Source organism: Spermophilus citellus (genome assembly GCF_964194105.1).
Source record: "Spermophilus citellus genome assembly, chromosome: 1".
In the NCBI taxonomy this organism is placed as follows: domain Eukaryota; kingdom Metazoa; phylum Chordata; class Mammalia; order Rodentia; family Sciuridae; genus Spermophilus; species Spermophilus citellus.
Genome location: NC_138182.1, coordinates 287,702,954 through 287,721,719, shown reverse-complemented (window position 1 = coordinate 287,721,719; position 18,766 = coordinate 287,702,954). Strand labels below are relative to the sequence as shown.

General features: G+C 62.6%; 1 protein-coding gene across 1 annotated transcript; it reads left to right on the top strand.

The window, feature by feature from the left end:
- Positions 1–2,636: 2,636 nt before the first annotated feature.
- Positions 2,637–17,727, top strand: SLC6A19 (solute carrier family 6 member 19; the record flags this gene model as incomplete). Its single annotated transcript, XM_081305585.1, has 12 exons — positions 2,637–2,838; positions 7,948–8,088; positions 8,966–9,103; positions 9,743–9,924; positions 10,293–10,403; positions 10,794–10,906; positions 13,781–13,909; positions 14,041–14,197; positions 15,098–15,302; positions 15,396–15,555; positions 17,194–17,356; positions 17,524–17,727. The coding sequence occupies 12 exons, from the start codon at positions 2,637–2,639 to the stop codon at positions 17,725–17,727; spliced, it is 1,905 nt and encodes a 634-aa protein (XP_081161711.1).
- Positions 17,728–18,766: the final 1,039 nt, after the last annotated feature.

The window sequence follows — 18,766 nt, the reverse complement described above, 5'->3', positions numbered from 1 at the left end:
TCTCTCCATCTCTGTCGTCTCCCTCGGTCTCTGTCTGTCTCTTATCTGCTTTTGTCTTTCTGGGTCTGTTACTGGGTGTCTATGTTTCTCTTTGTCTCTGTATCTGTCTCCATTTCTTTATTTGTCTCTGTCTCTGTCTGTCTCTCTGTGCTCTCTGTATCTCTGTGTGTCTCTGTTCCTGTCTCTACATCTCTGTATGTATTTCTCTGTCTCTGTGTCTCTATCGCTCTGTGTCTATTTCTATATCTGTATCTCTCTGTCACTGCTTCTGTCTCTACTTCTATCCCTCTGTATCTCTGTCTCTCTGCCTCCGTGTCTCTATCTCTGCTTGTCTCTACCTCTGTCTCTGTCTGCCTCTGTCTCTATATCTACCTCTCGGTGTCTCTGTCTCTGCCTCTGTAACTCTGTCTCTGACTCTGTCTGTGCCTCCTATGTCTCTGTCTCTACCTCTCTGCCCCTCCGTCTCCACCTCCCTGTCTCTGACTGTCTCTGTCTCTTTGCCTGTCTCTGTCTCTGCCTCCTGTGTCTCTATCTCTACCTCTCTGCCCCTCTGTCTCCACCTCCCTGTCTCTGACGGTCTCTGTCTCTCTGCCTGTCTCTGTCTCTGCCTCCCTGTGACTCTGTCTCTACCTCTCTGCCCCTCCGTCTCCCCCTCCCTGTCTCTGACTGTCTCTGTCTCTCTGTCTCTACCTCTCTGCCCCTCCATCTCCACCTCCCTGTCTCCAACTGTCTCTGTCTCTCTGCCTGTCTCTGTCTCTGCCTTCTGTGTCTCTATCTCTACCTCTCTGCCTGTCCATCTCTACCTCCCTGTCTCTGACTGTCTCTGTCTCTGTCTCTGCCTCCCTGGGTCTCTGTCTCTACCTCTCTGCCCCTCCGTCTCCCCCTCCCTGTCTCTGACGGTCTCTGTCTCTGTCTCTGTCTCTGCCTCCCTGTGTCTCTGTCTCTACCTCTCTGCTCCTCCATCTCCCCCTCCCTGTCTCTGACTGTCTCTGCCTCTGTCTCTGTCTCCTGTGTCTCTGTCTCTACCTTTCTGCCTGTCCATCTCTACCTCCCTGTCTCTGACTGTCTCTGTCTCTGTCTCTGCCTCCCTGTGTCTCTGTCTCTACCTCTCTGCCTCTCCGTCTCCACCTCCCTGTCTCTGACTGTCTCTGTCTCTCTGCCTCTATCTCTGCCTCCCTGTGTCTCTGTCTCTGCCTGTTCTCTGTCTCTACCTCTCTACCCCTCCATCTCTCCCTCCCTGTCTCTGTCTCTGTCTCTGCCTCCCTGTGTCTCTGTCTCTATCTCTCTGCCCCTCCGTCTCCCCCTCCCTGTCTCTGATGGTCTCTGTCTCTGTCTCTGCCTCCCTGTGTCTCTGTCTCTACCTCTCTGCCCCTCCGTCTCCCCCTCCCTGTCTCTGACTGTCTCTGTCTCTGTCTCTGTCTCTACCTCTCTGCCCCTCCGTCTCCCCCTCCCTGTCTCTGACTGTCTCTGTCTCTGTCTCTGTCTCTACCTCTCTGCCCCTCTGTCTCCCCCTCCCTGTCTCTGACGGTCTCTGTCTCTCTGCAGCCTCTTGCAGAGCCCCGCCCTCCCTTGGCTCTGATACCCTGGAAGCCAGATGCTCTCAAGGGCAAGCCTCATCTCTGGCCCCCACCCTCTGAGCACCCCATGTGGGCAAAGGCCAGCCTGAGCTTGGTGACCCCAAGGGACGCCCTCGCCCCGAGATGGAGCCAGGTGGAGGGTGGGACAGAGCCTGGCCTGGGGGCTCCTCCTGCAGTGGGGCTGGCTGCTGGAGAAATAAAGTAGCCAGGACATGGGCTTGGGGAGAGGACCAGGGTCACCTCAGGGAGGCCCAGTGGGGGTCTTGGAGCCCAGGTGGCTCCTGAGGGGAGAGGGGCCACGGGGCCAGATGGGCAGGGCCCAGCTTGGAGGCGTCCCCCACCCCAGCTCCTGCCAGCACCCCCACTCTGCTCCAGTCTTGGCACAGATGAACCCTGGCGCAGTACCCTGGCGCCCCAGCGGGGAGCAGGGGTACCACGGGCCCGGCACTGCCCGGGCACAATGCAGCCGCACAGTGCCCTGGAGGGAAGAGGCTGCGGCCGCACAGGCAGGGACCCGAGCCACACAGCCCTCCCACCACAGGCAATGTCCAGTACCAGCACAGGGCTTCCCCCCCTCCCCTGGACTGGGGTCAGCAATGTCCAGAGGACAGCCTGACTTGGAAGGGGCTGAGAGGAGACCTGCCCAGCTTCCTGCAGGGAGGAGATGCAGCTGCTCCAAGGACCCAGAGGACCAGTATCCTGCTGGGCCAGGCAGGGCCAACAGATACCATCTCTTTGCCTCGGGCCCCTTTTCCCAGGGAGCAGGCCTGGCCCTGGCCTGGGGCTGCACTCCCCCCATGATGTCTGTTTGCACAGGGGAGGGGCGGCCAGCCGGGCCTCCTGTCTGCAGCAGGGGGTGGCTCCAGGGCCCTGGGATGGGCAGATAAGGCATTAACTGCAGCTGAGACGCGCCCTGCTGATCTGCTGACGCCTCCATCCACCCAGGTGCTCTGGTGAGGTGCCAAAGGTTCCCTATAAAGCACTGGGCTCCCAGCCACCGCCACTTGCCCTCTGGCTCCCATCCTGCCTGCGTGTGCCAGGCCCAGCTCAGTGACCACCATGGTGAGGCTCGTGCTGCCCAACCCGGGCCTGGAGGACCGGATCCCTTCCCTGGATGAGCTGGAGAGCATCGAGGAGAAGGAGGCCAGCTCCCGGCCCCAGTGGGACAACAAGACCCAGTACATGCTCACCTGTGTGGGCTTCTGCGTGGGCCTCGGCAACGTGTGGCGCTTCCCCTACCTGTGCCAGAGCCACGGAGGAGGTAGGATGGCCAGGGCCCAGGGGGTGGGGGCGGGCTTGAGGCCAGGTGGAGGCTGAGGCCAGACAAACTGCAAGGCCAGGAGCAAACAACCCAGATGCCGGAGGTCACAGATGGCCATCCCTGCTGGACCCCCAGTACGCCCTTCAGAGAGCTGAGGGGGCTGAAGATGTCCCCACCCCTAGTCTCCTGGGGAGACCTACCCTGTTCAGCCCAGGGTAGCTGTGGGTTCAAAGATGGTCTCGCAGCGGCTAGACACAGAGGGACGGGCAGCTCCTCCAGGTGGAGCCTCCTCCCCTGAGGATGGAAGGCCTGGGTACTGGGCCCCTAAGACCCATGGACTGGGAGAGGGTGACCAGAGGCACATGCTGCTGGACTCCAAGCCGGGCTCTAGAGGCACAGCCCGAAGGCCCACAGGTGGAGCGGGGCCACTCCAGGGCCTGGCCTTCCACAGGCAGCCCCCTTCCCCACCTGGTGTGGGTCTGAGCCTGGGCTGGCCCCTTGTCCAGCTCCGGGTGGCTCCTGCTGCTTGCAGGAAGCTCAGGGGGCGAGTGGCCAACATGGAGGTCATAGGTCCCGATGGCTGCCTGGCATCCCTAGCCTGTCCCCTGGCCCCCAGCCCTGGGAGGCTGCTGCCCCTCTTGTGGGCAGCCTTGGGCTCCATTACCATTTCGGAATCCTGAAGGCCCAGCCCGACTGCAGGAACAGGCTCTGCGGGTACCCCGCGTGCCATGAGGCGTGGCATCAGGTTCTCTCTCAACGACTGGTCGTGCAGCCTCACGGGCTCTGAGGGAAGTGCCCAGGGAGCAGCGGGTGGCACTCCTGGGTCAGCTTTGCCCTCCGAATTGCGCAGGCTGCGCTGTGCAGGTGAACTCTCTGGTGTCTCTGGTCCAGCCGGCAGGTCCCACTTGGGGCAGGTGGGTGCCCTGGGGCTAGGGTGGGGCTTCCCAGCAGGCCAGGTGCTGACATTCCCCAGGTCCCTTCTCCACACTGGCTTCCCAGAATTCAGCTCAGCCCTCAGCCTTCCGCCAAAATCCCCTCCCCGCCCCAGGACCCTGCAGCACTTGGTGCTAAAGGAGCCAGGGCTGCCTACAGAGACACAGGCCTGGGACCTTCCTCTCCACTCAGGGCAGAGGGGAGGACAGGCAGGGGGCCAGGCAGGTGCCACAGGGGGAGCGGACCAGGATGCCCATGGAGGCCAGGGCTGACCAGTGTCCACCTGGGAGAGCATCGGTGGGTCTGAGGCTGACCCACAGCACTTTATTTCAGGGTCTCTCAGAAGGGCCTCCTGTGAGCCCCGGGATGTGGTGGAAGTCTGAAGGGCTCCAGCTCCTCGGGGTTAGGGTGAGCCTGGAGATCGCGGGGCTTTGGGTCCTAACACTTCCCTCTGAGGACCACGGGGTCTGACCCTTGGAGGACAGGTGGGGAAGGGGCTGTGCAGGCTCTGTCACAGGCTGGGACCCCTGGGCAGGGTCTCCTGGGCACCTGCTTCCCTGCAGGGCCTGGGCTCCAGGCAGGCAGAGAGGTCCTGGGGAGCCCAGGGTCTAGGGTGGTCCTGAGGACACCACCAAGCCCTTCTCCCCTAGTCCCTGGACAAGCTGCCCCTGTCCTCTTGTGTGGGGACACCTGGTCACCTCCCGGGCTTTGGAGGCCACCTTCCAGCCAGGCTCTCCAACAGCTGCAGAGATAGCAAGCACAGGTCACCGTGAGACCTGTGCCCCTGGATCACTCTGCCCTGTGCTGACCATGTCCAATAACCCAGCCCCTGGCCTGAAGGAGCAGAAGCCAGGATTCCAGCAGATGGACTCAGGGAAGCAGGACCCAGGCCCTCTGCCTGCCCGGGGAAGGTTCTGAGCTCCTGCTGTGACTCCGCACAGGAGCTCCTGGTGAGCTAACCTGGCCGTGTCTCTGGACGCGGGGGCTGGCAGAGAAGCCCTGTAGGTGAGGCTCTGTCTGCCTTCCGCCTTCACGGAACAGCTGAAAGGACCCAGGGTCCCCTTTGCAGGCTCCCGGGGACGTGAGGCTTTGGCAGGAGGGCAGGGGAGTACCTGGCTCTGCACAGTATGGGGGCACATGTAAGGGGGGCGAGCCTCAGTCAGCTGAGACGCCCCCTCAGAGGCATCACGTCCACACTGCGATCAGCTCCAGGGCCATGTTCACACCTGCGGCCAGAGACACCTGTCTCCAGGTGTGTCCCAGCACTGGCCTCAAGCCTCAGGCCACTGAAGGGCTCTGCTGGCCCCTCCAGTGCTGCTGCCCCGCTCCCTCCACACTCTGCAGGGCAGACAGGATAGCCGCACTGAGAGCTGGTCCCAGCTTCTCCAGTGCCCCTGGCCCCTTGCCCACCAGCAAGCCCAGCCTGCCCCGCTCTAGTCCAGGGGCTGCCTCCAACGGCTGGCTCTGTGGGTCCTGTCCTCCATGGGTCCTCTCCTCCATGGGTCCTGTCCTCGTGGGTCCTGTCCTCCGTGGGTCCTGACCTCTGTGGGTCCTGTCCTCCGTGGGTCCTGTCCTCGTGGGTCCTGTCCTCCGTGGGTCCTGACCTCTGTGGGTCTTGTCCTCCGTGGGTCCTGTACTCGTGGGTCCTGACCTCTGTGGGTCCTGTCCTCCGTGGGTCCTGTACTCGTGGGTCCTGACCTCTGTGGGTCCTGTCCTCCGTGGGTCCTGACCTCTGTGGGTCCTGTCCTCCGTGGGTCCTGTCCTCGTGGGTCCTGTCCTCCGTGGGTCCTGACCTCTGTGGGTCCTGTCCTCCGTGGGTCCTGTACTCGTGGGTCCTGACCTCTGTGGGTCCTGTCCTCCGTGGGTCCTGTCCTCTGTGGGTCCTGACTTCTGTGGGTCCTGTCCTCCGTGGGTCCTGTCCTCTGTGGGTCCTGACCTCTGTGGGTCCTGTCCTCCGTGGGTCCTGACCTCTGTGGGTCCTGTCCTCCGTGGGTCCTGTACTCGTGGGTCCTGACCTCTGTGGGTCCTGTCCTCCGTGGGTCCTGTCCTCCGTGGGTCCTGACCTCTGTGGGTCCTGACCTCTGTGGGTCCTGTCCTCCGTGGGTCCTGTCCTCCGTGGGTCCTGTCCTCTGTGGGTCCTGACCTCTGTGGGTCCTGTCCTCCGTGGGTCCTGACCTCTGTGGGTCCTGTCCTCCGTGGGTCCTGTCCTCGTGGTTCCTGTCCTTGTGGGTCCTGTCCTCAGTGGGTCCTATCCTCGTGGGTCCTGTCCTTCGTGGGTCCTGTCCTCCGTGGGTCCTGACCTCTGTGGGTCCTGTCCTCCGTGGGTCCTGTCCTCGTGGTTCCTGTCCTTGTGGGTCCTGTCCTCCATGGGTCCTATCCTCGTGGGTCCTGTCCTTCGTGGGTCCTGTCCTCCGTGGGTCCTGACCTCTGTGGGTCCTGTCCTCCGTGGGTCCTGTCCTCTGTGGGTCCTGTCCTCCACTCAGCAAGCCGGAGCACTTACCCTGCAGAAGGGGGTGTGGCTCCCTCCAGGCAGTGCGATCCCCAGCACTTCCCTGTCCGTCTGTCCTGCCACCTGGCTTCTGAATGTGCTCCAGTGAGCCGAGGGCTCCGGGCAGCACCAGGAGGCCGGGTCTCCCAGGACCTTTGGACCCACACAGCCGTCCTGCAGGAGACTCACCACAGCCCCTCCCTCCTGGGCGCCAGCACCCATGGGAGGCACAGGAGGACAGAAAGGCCCCCCCTGGCTTGGTTTCAAAGGACATTTCAAAGGCCTTGCTGGAGACCCCCAGGGGCCGAGGACCCACCTGGCCCTCCCAGAGGTGCTGGGTTGTCCTGAGCCAGGCCCCCAGGAGCCCTAGGCGCCCCCATGCCAAGACCTGCTGACCCACACTGCAGCTGGGGCCCCACCACTCTCTGTTCCCTCGCTGGGCCTGACCGCAGCAGGGACCCCCAAGGGTCTCATTGGAACCGAGGGAAGCCTGGCTCTGCCTCTCATTGTCTCTCTGTCCATCTGTCAGTCTGGAGGATGCTGTCCCTGCCTGACAGGGGCCTGGCTCTGCCCAGAGGGCCCAGGCTGCTCCCAGGGGGTGTTCTGGCCAGATGTTGGGATCTGGGGTGTCCTTCTGGGGTGGGTCTTGCCACCTGTGCCTAGGACACCAGGCCAAGGAGGGCAGGTTTTGAGGGTGGGTGGCTCACATCTGTCATTCTTTAGCTGTACATGACACCAGGGGGCCTGGCAGGACAGTCGCAGGTCAGTGCTGGTGCCCAGCGTTCAGGGAAGTGGCCTGGGGCTGGCCCACACCTGGTCTCAGGCAGCCTTGTGTTTGGCTCTGAGGCTGTACTTGGGCTGTGGGTTGTGTCCTAAGCACAGTCCAGCTGCTCCCTGCCTGAGAGGGCCCTGGGGGAGGTGCCCACACCCAGCCAGGGGGGAGGCTTTCCATTCTCCTCTCAGGTGGGGACAATTTGGTAATGAGGGTAGCATCCAGGTTCAGGTGCAGGCCGGCTCAGCCCCAGCCCCAGGGTGGTGCTGCATCCTGACCAACGCTTCTCACTGGGCCCTGGGTCAAGCAGGTAAAACCGATAGGGTCCACACCCACTGCAGGGCCCCTGAGCCCCCTCACAGACCCTGCTGAGCACACCCAGTGCCTCTGTAGCCCAGGCTGGCGCCTGCTGCTCCTCCCACACTCATCCCACGCTGTCCTCACCTCCCCAGCGGCTCAGTGACCCTCTCTGCCCAGCTCCCTGGACACCTTCACTAGCTCCCAGGTGCTGCTGGAAGCCCCCTTGCAGCACAGGTGCAGGCTGGACATCAGCAGGGGCTGGCAGGGGCCCCTTCAGGGCAGATGGCCTGTTTGCAGAGCTCTGGGGGCCGACTGGCCCTGGCTAGGAGTCCCCACACCACAGGTGTCCGGTGTTCCCAGCGGCAGCGGCCTGCCTGGTCCAGCGACCACACCCCCAGAGGACAGGTGGAGCCGGTCGGTCTGTGTGAGGGTGGAATGCCTGCTTCCCAGTGGCCCTTCAGGAGCAGGCAGTGCACCCGACCCTGGTCCGTGACTCACTGCTCCGTCTCGGCTCAGGTCCGCCCTCCCACCCACCTTGGTGCTCTGCAGCACTGTCCCTGGGCTCGTCCCCAGGCCCCTGGGGGCCTGCGTCCTGACGCCAGCTCTGCCCTTGCAGGAGCCTTCATGATCCCGTTCCTCGTCCTGCTGGTGGTGGAGGGCATGCCCCTGCTCTACCTGGAGTTCGCCATCGGCCAGCGGCTGCGGAAGGGCAGTGTGGGCGTGTGGAGCTCCATCCACCCGGCCCTCAAGGGCGTAGGTGCGTGTCTGGTGTGGCCCCTCCTGGGCCAGGGACTGGAGCCCGGCCCTCCAAGTGTCCCCAGGCGGAGAGGGATCCCAGGGTCACCCCTCTCAGAGGCCTTCAGAAACCCTCTGCTGGAGCCTCCAGGAGTGTAGCTGGCAGGGTCAGGGCTGGACGCTCCTGGTCCCCAGGAGGTTCTAGGTTCAGAGGACAGCAGAATGACCCCTGCCTGCCCAGAGTAGGCCAGCAGAGGGCACTAGCTGCCTGCTCTCGGCCTACTTCCACATACTCAGTGAGGAGTCCCCCAGCACTGACCCCAGCTCCAGATGTGGTCACTCATTTACAAACTCTGACCCAGGGGTGGCCCCAGCGTGTTCTCACCAAGAGGTCCACAGTTCACTGGGACCTCAGAACCTGGGTAGGCACCAAAAAATTGTTGAGCTTGGAGGAAAGGGTCAGGGTCCACTAGGAAAGGGACTCTGAGTCCAGGTGGGGCCTGCCCTGAGGCCTGAGGCCCAACCGGCACCACTACCCACACCCTGCCCTGGAATCCAGAGCTCCTTCCCCCAACCCTGGCCTCTCCCAGCCCTCCTGTACCCGTCAGTCCCCCGTCCCTCCCATCCCCATCTGTCCCCCGTCCCTCCCCCGTCCCCGTCGGTCCCCCATCCCTCTCACACACACATTCTAAGTGCACACATGACACCCTTGTGGTCCTGCCCCATCGTCCCAGGCACTGGACCACTCCCCCAGGAGCTCGACAGACAGCCTTCCCCGCCCGCCCGCCCCTGGTGTGGGTGGGCCTGGGGGACTGCTCCTGCCCCTCCGCTGCGAGTGCCCTGTCGGGAGGCCCTCCGTGGGGGCAGCTGCCCTCGGCCTCAGCCACCCCTTCCTGCAGGCATTGCCTCCATGTTTGTGTCCTTCATGGTGGGTCTGTACTACAACACCATCATCGCCCTGGTCATGTGGTACTTCTTCAACTCCTTCCAGGAGCCCCTGCCGTGGAGCGAGTGCCCGCTCAACGGGAACCACACAGGTGAGGCTGGCTGGAGCCAGTGCCCCCCCCCCACCTGGCCCCCTGGGAGTGACGGGACTCCTAGAAGGCGCAGGGCCACGCTCTGTGCCTGGCCACCCGGGTGCTACCGACCTGGTTGTTGAAAGAGCGCCTCGGAGCCACAGGTCACTGAGAAACCAGAGCCTTCAGGGCCCCACGGACAGAGATCCGGGAACTGCTGGGTCTCCAGGCTCCAGGCAGGGCCTGGTGGGATGTCCAGAGGACCAGCTCCTTCACACCTATGGCCCCGCGTGTCTCCACCACGGGTGCCTGTGCGTGTTTCCCAACCCTGGCCCTTCCAGGACCCCTCCCTCGGGGGCCTGCAGGGGGGAAAAGTCTCAGGTCCCTCCCACGGCACCCCCCCCCCCCCGCTCTGTGAGCCCTGAGAGCAGGGCAGTCACGGGTATGGACCTGGCCAGGGCATCCAAGACCCCAACCTCCTGCCAGCTGAGCGTGTGCCCCCAGGAGCTGGGGCAGCAAGCAGCAGCACAGGCCACAGTCTGGCGTGTGTCCCCAACACGCTCATGTCTCCGGGCACATGTGGGGCCTTGGTGGCCCTTCTCCCACGCGTCTCCCCCTGGTGGCCCAGCCCTGAGGTGTGCGCCTGGCTTGCCCTCGCAGGCTACGTGGAGGAGTGTGCCAAGAGCTCCTCCGTGGACTACTTCTGGTACCGAGAGACCCTCAACATCTCCACCTCCATCAGCGACTCGGGCTCCATCCAGTGGTGGATCCTGCTCTCCCTGACCTGTGCCTGGAGCGTGCTGTACGTGTGCACCATCCGTGGCATTGAGACCACCGGGAAGGTATGGGTGTGTCCAGGCCCACACCTGAGCCACTGACCACCTCACCTGGTCCCCATGTCCTCTGGGGAGCCTCTGCCCCAGGTCTGCCACACGGGCTGGCCAAGATGCTCTCAAGACAGGCTCTTGAACCGTCCCACGCCGGCTGAGGCACGGCCCAGCGTGGAGCTGGCCCAGCATCATGAGGCCCAGGGTCCAGCCCCGCCCTGCGCTCTGCACACAGAGTCATCCCGTCTCCCCCGGTGGAAGCGTTAAGTGACACCAGGCCTAGCGGAAGACGGAGAGGGGCCACCATCCTCGGCTGGGAAGGCTTCCTGCCTGCCAGCCCTGCCCTCGTCCCGGCCTGACCCGTGTGCCCTCTGCCCATGCAGGCTGTCTACATCACCTCCACGCTGCCCTACATTGTACTGACCATCTTCCTCATCCGTGGCCTGACGCTGAAGGGTGCCACCAACGGCATCGTCTTCCTGTTCACGCCCAACGTGAGTTCCTGCTGTCCACCCTCTCCAGATCCTCTGGGGGGTCCCTGCTGGGTTAGGCCCTCCCCAACTCTGTGTCCTCCTGGCCTTAAGACCAGCTCCCAGGCTGCTGGCCAGCTGCAACCTGGCCAGTCCCAAGTCTAGGAGGGTCAACGAGGGCCCAGCGGGAGTCCTGTCTGCAGGCCCTCCTGCGGCTGTGCAGGGTGGGGGCACTGGTAAGCTTGAGGTGGCCCCTCTGTGTGGAATAGTGGCCCCAGCGTCCATCCTGACCACCAGTCACCACCAGCCCAGGCGGCCTCCCTCCCTGACCCACCACCGAGGCTCAGGTCTCCTCCCCGGCCACCCTCCTTTGTTCTGGGCCTGGCGGGTGAGCCGCGGTCTCTGTCGGAGCAGGTCACGGAGCTGGCCAACCCCACCACCTGGCTGGACGCGGGCGCCCAGGTGTTCTACTCCTTCTCGCTGGCCTTTGGAGGCCTCATCTCCTTCTCCAGCTACAACTCTGTGCAGTGAGTGTGGGGCAGGAGGGTTCCGCAGAGCAGGGCACTGAGGGCCTGGGCCTGTTTCCTGCTGACCAAGGGCAGTTCTGTTGTGAGCACGAGAAGGGAGAACGGAGCTGCTTGGCAAAGCCCGGCCCCCTTCACAGCCCACTGGCTGGGCACCTGGAAGGGAATGCCCGGGGTGTTCCTCGAGCCGGGCCTCAACGAGCTCCGCTGCCTGGTCTCTGTGTGTTCCCTCTCCTTGGTCCCCACCTCCACACCCACGCGGTCCCTGCTCACTCCTTGGCACCCCAGACCTGGTGGGGTCCTGCAGGCAGAGCCTCCCTGAGAGCCCCAGGAGAACACAGGGGGCGCTGTGGAGCACCTACCAGGGATGGCCCCAGTGATCCTCACTGGGTGAGGAGACAAGCACCTACTGTGTGTCAGAGCCATCCTCAGTGAACTGTGGTGGGTGAGTGGGACCAGTACCTACTGTGCATCGGGGTCATCCTTGCTGACCTGTGGGTGGGGGGACAAGCACATACTGTGTGACAGGGCCGTCTCAGTGACCCACAGTGGATGGGGGGAAAAGCACCTTCTGTGTGACAGGGCCGTCTAAGTGACCCATGGTGGGTTGGGGGGACAAGCACCTACTGTGTGACAGGGCCATCCTGGGTGAAGCCTGGTGGGCCATGGTGGAGCCAAGTGATCAGCAAATGTGTCTGTGGTGATGAGCGGAGGTGGGGGCGGGAAGGAGGCAGCAGGGGCAGGGCAGGATGGCCTTCTGTGGGCAGGTGGACCTGCAGGCTTGGCCAGGCAGCCGAGGTTGAACAGAGGTGGCACAGAGGCCAGGCAGGCAGGGGTGCCTTCTGGGAAGGAGGGACTGACAGGAGGGCACGGTGATCGGGGAGGCAGGGCTGGTAGGCGGCCAGGGTCAGCACGGACAGAGGGCTTCCGGGCACTGCAGGAGGGGCACCAGGTACCAGCCATGGTGCAGGTAGAGTGGGGCAGTGTCGCCCTGGGCTCGACCGAAGACTCTGGGTACAGTGTCACCGCGTGGGCCGGGTCCTGGGCTTCAGAAGCCCCTCTGGGGCAGCGGGGAGGGGTGGAAGAGGACACAGGCCCGCTGCAGCGGAGCCAGGCGGAGCTCCACCGGCTTCAGACACTTCACCTCCACACAGTTCACGCCGGTGCCCAGCTCAGCGCTGAGGACACCACAGCGGGCAGCGGCCCCTCCAGGACCAGACGTTCTCAACTCACCAGAGATACCCGACCCCCGAGCGGTCCCTCCCAAGTCCTTGGGGCCAGCCCTGGTGGCTTTCGGCCTGGCTGTGCTGCTCGGGCTGCATGGAGCTCCCTGTGAAGCGGGCACCCCGCTTCCTTCCTGGCATGGCTGACTGGGTGGTGGTGGACAGGGCACAGCCTGCCTGTCCACTTGTTAGCCGGGACATCAGGCTGTTTCCACTTCTTGGCGGCTGTGAGCACCAGCACACAGGTGTGGACACTGAGGGGCGGCACTGCTGGGCAGGGCTCTGCCTGTCGCCTGGCCACTGCCAGCTCTGAGCTTGGCCAGACGTGCAGGCGCCCAGGTCCCTGCGGTGCGGGGCGGTGCCCACTGTGCACACAGCTGCAGCCCTGATGGCTCACATGCTGCCTGGGGGGCCTGGAACTGGGGGCTGGACTGGCCCACGTGTGCCCACAGGCGCTCCGCCTCTGGTCTCCACAGCCCTTTTTACTTTATTACTGGGTTATTGCTGTCACCGTTGGTACTGGGGTTGGACGCAGGGTGATCACCCACTGAACTACGCCACCAGCCCTTTTTATTTAGTTTGAAAGGCCCCTCTAAGTTGCCCGGGTTGACCTTGAACTTACCGTCCTCTTGCCTCAGGATCTGGGAGTGGCCACCACACCCAGCTTCTGCCTCTGACAGAAGCCTCTGGAGGGAGGGGAGCTGGTGCTGTCTGCCAGGACAGTCAGTGTGGAGGCCTCAGCCGGAGGCTGAGTGAGGTCACTGCGGCTGTGAGGACAGGGAGGAAGTTCGGAAGTTCGCAGCCCTGAGGGGCCCTAAGCTGAAGCCATAGGTGGCCACACCTCCCCTGGGGCCAGGACTACACAGCTCTATGGCCCTCAAGCCACCTGGGGCAGCACGAACCCTGCAGACCCTCCACAGACTAAACTCCACGGGGGACCCTGCTGGGACGCCCCTGCAGCACCCTGGGTGACATCCATCATGTCACGGAGGCCCAGGGCTCAGAGGACAAGTCCCAGACAGAGCCTTCCAGCTCCTCCTTCCCCCCTGGGAGGGGGTCCACCCAGGCCTGGGGTCCACCCAGTCCTGGCATCTGTGAAGTGAATCCCTCTTAAAATTCCAAATAAGAACCTACAACCCAAACCAAGCCACCCATCTCACTAGGGTCTGGGGCAAGGAGGGTGTGGGCAGGGAGGCCCTGGCCTGCCATTTCCAGAGGCTGTGGGCCTGGCCTGCTGGGGTGGAGGCCCAGGGCCTGCCCTTACTCTGAGCCAACTGTCCCCTGCCTGAGCTGGGCTGGGACTGGAGCACAGAGATCTCTGGGCCCGGCGGTGAGAGCTCGTCCAGGTGTCCCCAGGCTTTGGGGGGTCCAGAGCCACCCGTGGGGGAAGGTGTGTGGCCTCCTAACGTGGTAAGAAGGTCAAGAGTGAGGTCCACCAGCCATGTGCGTGGGGCTGAGACTCAGCCCTTGGGCCACTCTTGAGTCTGAAATGCCCACACACCAGAGGACAGTGGGCTCCCTGCTCCCTACCCAGGGCAGGGCGCAGCCTTAGGACTGGACATGGTGGGGCCTCCACACTGCCTGACTCTGGGCGGGTGCATCCTCGCCCACACACCAGCCATGCCGGGCCTGCAGGCACCACTCTCGTCCACAGCAACAACTGTGAGATGGACTCTGTGATCGTGTCCATCATCAACGGCTTCACGTCGGTGTATGCGGCCACCGTGGTCTACTCCATCATCGGCTTCCGAGCCACTGAGCGCTACGACGACTGCTTCAGCACGTGAGTGCATCCCCACCACCGCCCACGCTCCCACAGGGCCCTGCGGGCCCCTCCAGGGCTGTGCCCACCCCTTCCACCCATGCACCCCCCGGGGGCCATCGGGGCACGCATCAGCCCCCACTCTCCTGCAGGAACATCCTGACCCTCATCAACGGGTTCGACCTGCCCGAGGGCAACGTGACCCAGGAGAACTTCGCAGACATGCAGCGCTGGTGCAACACCACGGACCCCGTCGCCTACGCGCAGCTGAGCTTCCAGAACTGCGACATGAACTCCTTCCTCTCCGAGGTGGGTCCTGGGGGGCTCCATGCGGTTCAGAGCCCCTCCGGGCATGTGGAGCCCACTCTGCACCAGCCCCAGTCCCTGACCTTGAACACCTAGGGCTCCCTGCAGACTCCTTCTGTAAAGATGGAGAGTTACCAGGCGGCCAGCACCACACTTCTGTCTGGTTGACCCTCAGCCGTCAGGAAGCCGGGGAAACCTTAGTAATGGAGCTTGTGAACGACATTTTAACACCTAGGGAAACCTACTGCTCTCCATCTGGTGGCCCAAGGTGACTGCGTCTGACCTTGCAGTTTTCCAGTTGGAAGCCAGCCTGTGCTTTGGAGGAGCAGGTCATTTTCAGGGTCTGGCACTGTAGCTATTGCTGTGGCCACTGGTTAAAAGGTCACATTGGGAGCAGGAGTCACAGAGCTAGCGGCTAGCTAGGGCAGAGGGGTCCTGAGGCTCCCTGGTGTCCCACGGACTTCCAGAGGATGGCTCCTGGTTGAGCCAAGGTTTCTCTCCTGATTCTCTCCGGGACGGTGGCGTGGCCTCGGCGCACACCCGCAGGGCCCACCTGTGCCTGGCCTGCTGACCTCACAGCACTGTCAGGGTGTGTGCCTGTGACCCACTCACGGGCCTGTTTGCAGCCTTCTGAGCCCAGCACAGGGAGAGCCCCCTGCAGACGCCCCTAGTGGCCATGACTGTCATCCTGGCCACATGGGGTTCTGACCGCTGCTGGGAGGTGGGACCCGCCCACCGGTCATAGCGCAGAGTTAAGCTTTTTAAAAAGCGAGTTGGTCCCAGAAGACAGATGGACCCATTTCACCAAATGACCCCGAGTGCCCAGCCCTTTCTTGGTGTGGGCCTGGGGAACACAGGTCACCAGGTGCCTGGTGTGGCCTGTGACCATGTGCCGCTGTGCAGGGTGTGGAGGGCACGGGCCTGGCCTTCATCGTCTTCACCGAGGCCATCACCAGGATGCCAGTGTCCCCGCTGTGGTCGGTGCTCTTCTTCCTCATGCTCTTCTGCCTGGGCCTCTCCTCCATGTTCGGGAACATGGAGGGTGTGGTGGTGCCCCTGCAGGATCTCAGGCTTATCCCCAAAAAGTGGCCCAAGGAGCTGCTCACAGGTGTGTGGGCACCCAGGGGGTGGCGCCCTCAGGGGAGACCCTCCTCGGTGGGCCCTGCCCCGTGACCATGGCTCTGCGCCCACCGGCCCACAGGTGTCATCTGCTTGGGCATGTACCTCATCGCCTTCGTCTTCACGCTGAACTCCGGCCAGTACTGGCTGTCCCTGATGGACAGCTACGCCGGCTCCATCCCTCTGCTGATCATCGCCTTCTGTGAGATGTTTGCTGTTGTCTACGTGTACGGCGTGGACAGGTAGGCCGGAGGCGGTGCACCGGGGACAGCCGTGTCTAACAGATGCGCTCAGTCCAGGAGAGTTCCTGCTGGGCTCAGGGGAGACCGGGTGCCGCGGCTCAGGCCTCTGCTGCCATGTGGCCCAAGTGTCGATGGCCTTCAGGGGAGCAGGCCTCACCTGGTCCTGGCCTTGCTGCATGGACCGAGAGAGGCAGGAGCATGGGGCTGAGCCTGGCGGAGGTGGCACCTTGATGCCCATTTGGAAGCAGTCCAAGCCCTCCAGCTCCCGATGACACTAGATGTCACTGTGCAAACAGGGCTGAGCAGCAGTGCGGGGACCCATGTGTGGTGACAGTGCTGGGAGAGAAAACGCAGCAGCAGCCACCAGGGAATCGCAGCTCAGCCTGGGTACACTGCATGAGCAAGACCCTCCATTGGGGACCCTGAAATAGCCCCTGGGGCTCAAGGGCAGGCACAAAATCACAGGATGGGGCAGCATCTGAGAGCAGTAGGAGCTTCCTGCTCAGTCAGGCCTGGCCCTCAGCAGTGTCCTGGGCAGGGGGCTGGGGCTGCACACCACTCCCTGTCCACAGGCAGGGACGCTCCTGGTGTGGGGGAGCAGCACTCCAGCCTTCTCAGGGCGGGCAGGCAGGCAGCCCCCCTGGACCCACAGGCCCTTGGCTGCACACCTGCCCTGCCTCTCTTCATCATCCCCTACTGCTGCACAGGACTGCGGGAGGCAGGGCCCTTGTGGGTGGCCAAGTTCAGCAAGTGCCACCCTCTGCTGGGGCTCCTGCTTTGGGAGACCTGTTCTGAATCATGACACATAGCAGTCCACAAGGTACATGGACAGGGCTTCGTTAGCCTGTGTGGGAACCAGGCTGCAGCAGCCAAGGGCAGCAGGGCCAGGCTGAGGAAGACCAGGTCGCCACAGGGGGTTTCAAAGTCACAATGGTGTTTTAAGCAGAGCCTGTGGAATTAGCCACACGCCCCAGCTTGGTGGCTGTGAAGGACATGCAGACTGATCTATGCTGCCTCCAGGTCTGTGGATGGTAGGAGAGGCAGGTGCCAGGTGGATGGGCTGCAGGGCTGGGCTTCCAAAGGCCCCCAGCGGGCCCGAGACCAAGTCTCAGAGACCCCAGGCAGGCTCACGCCTACGTTCCGCCTGTCCATCCTGATTTCTAAGGACAGTAAACCCTTTGTGCAGAAAGCTGGGCATAGGACAGTTTCAAGCCCCAGGGCAGGTCATGATGGGCACTGTCCAGCCTCAGAGCTGACCCTGTACATGTGTCAGGAGGAGCGGAGGGGACAAGTCTCACGGCTGCCTCTGCTCTGCTCCCCGGGAGCACTGGCCCTCTGTGGTCACCAGCACGTGGCGAGGACAGGAACCTCTGACAGCCAGCCTGCCTCAGAGCTGGTGATGGCATCCCAGGCAGTGAGGCCTCTGGGCACACGGGCTGGCAGGTGGCTCCGCTGACCAGAGTCTCCTCCGACAAGAGGCAGAGCTTTGCCTGCACACGGGGTGGAGCTTTGCTGAGGGATGCCAGGGCGTGGCCTCCAGGACATGCCACGTCCAGGCAGCAGGACTGGACAGCCTTGGGCCTCGATAAGCTGCATCCTGGTGGACTCATGGAGGTCACCCCTCCTGTCCTGCTGCAGGTTCAACCGGGACATCGAGTTCATGATTGGCCACAAGCCCAACATCTTCTGGCAGCTCATGTGGAGAGTGGTCAGCCCCATAATCATGTTGGTCATCTTCCTCTTCTACTTCGTGATACAGGTCAACAAAGAGCTCACGTACAACGTCTGGGACCCTAGCTACGTGAGTGTCCAGCCGGCAACAGGGGCAGCTGCCAAGTTCCCCATGGGCAGGGGGAGGCAGTGCTGGAGGAAGGCGGGCGTCCCCCTGCCCCCGAGCAGCAGGCAAGCACGGTGGGGTCAGAGTGCCTTTGCCTTCTGGGTTGCTCACCCTGTGTGGCCCTCTTGCAGGACAAGTTTCCCCAGTCCCAGCAGGTGGCCTACCCAGGCTGGGTGTACGCTGTGGTGACCATTGTGGCTGGGGTGCCGTGCCTCACCATTCCCTGCATCGCCTTCTACAAGATCATCAGAAACCATTGGTGGAGGCCAGGTGACCAGCAAGGGCTGGTCAGCACACTGTCCACAGCCTCTGTGAACGGAGAACTCAAGTCCTGAGTGGGCCCAGCCCATAGTCTGCAGCCGATAGTGTCGGGAGGAAAGGAGCCACAGGACCTTGAGGTGGCAGGGCTGCAGTGTGCGTGTGCATGAATGCATGGGTGTGTACATATGTGTTGTCCAAGTGTGTTCATGCATACATGCAGGGGTACACACATGTACAGATGCAAAGTGTGTGGTGTGTATGTTAGAATGCATATAAACACGTATGTGTCTGAGTGTGTAAGTATATGTGTGAATATGTGTGTGTTGTGCATGTATATATACCCAAGCGCATGTTTGTGTGTACACACATGGTAGTGTATGCATGCCTGTATGTGTGCATAAGCACACGTTTTACACACGTGTAAATGTTTATGTGTGAGCATATGTGTGTGTGCATGAAGGTGTGTATATGTCTGTGGATATAAGTTGTGCACACACATGCAGGTGAACATGAACATTGTGTGTGCAGATATGTGTGCACATGCATAAGCAAGTGTGTGTGTTTGGGTGTAAAATGTGTCTGTATGGTGTGGGTTACGTATATATGAGTGTATGTGGGCCTGTGTATTGTGCACACAGATATTTGTACATATGCACCTAAGTGTACGTGAATTGTATACACCTGTACCCAACTCACAAGTGTGTGCCTGTGCCTATTCCTGTATGTATACATGTGCTTATTGCACATATGTGTGAAAATGTATGTGTTTACATGTTCCTGACACGTGTCCCTTCTCAGGCCTGGCCACCTTATGCACTGTCCCTCATGTGGACATGGTGGTGGGGCATGGACTGTGGCCTGGGGCAGACCTGGCTCAGGACTTGCCTGACCTGCACTGCCCTGTGGAGAGTCCAAGGCCCAGGCGTGGGAGGCCGAGTTGCTATGCTCCCTCTGTCGCGAGGCGGGAGACAGAGCACGAGCTGCCGGCTGGTCTCCTTGGAATGGTCCCCGCTGCCCACCTCACACTGCTGGCTGCCCTGGACCAACGGCCCCTGAGTGAAAGGTGTGGGCCCTTTTGCTCTTCAAGGAGAAGTGTGAGGGGGCGTGGGTGGG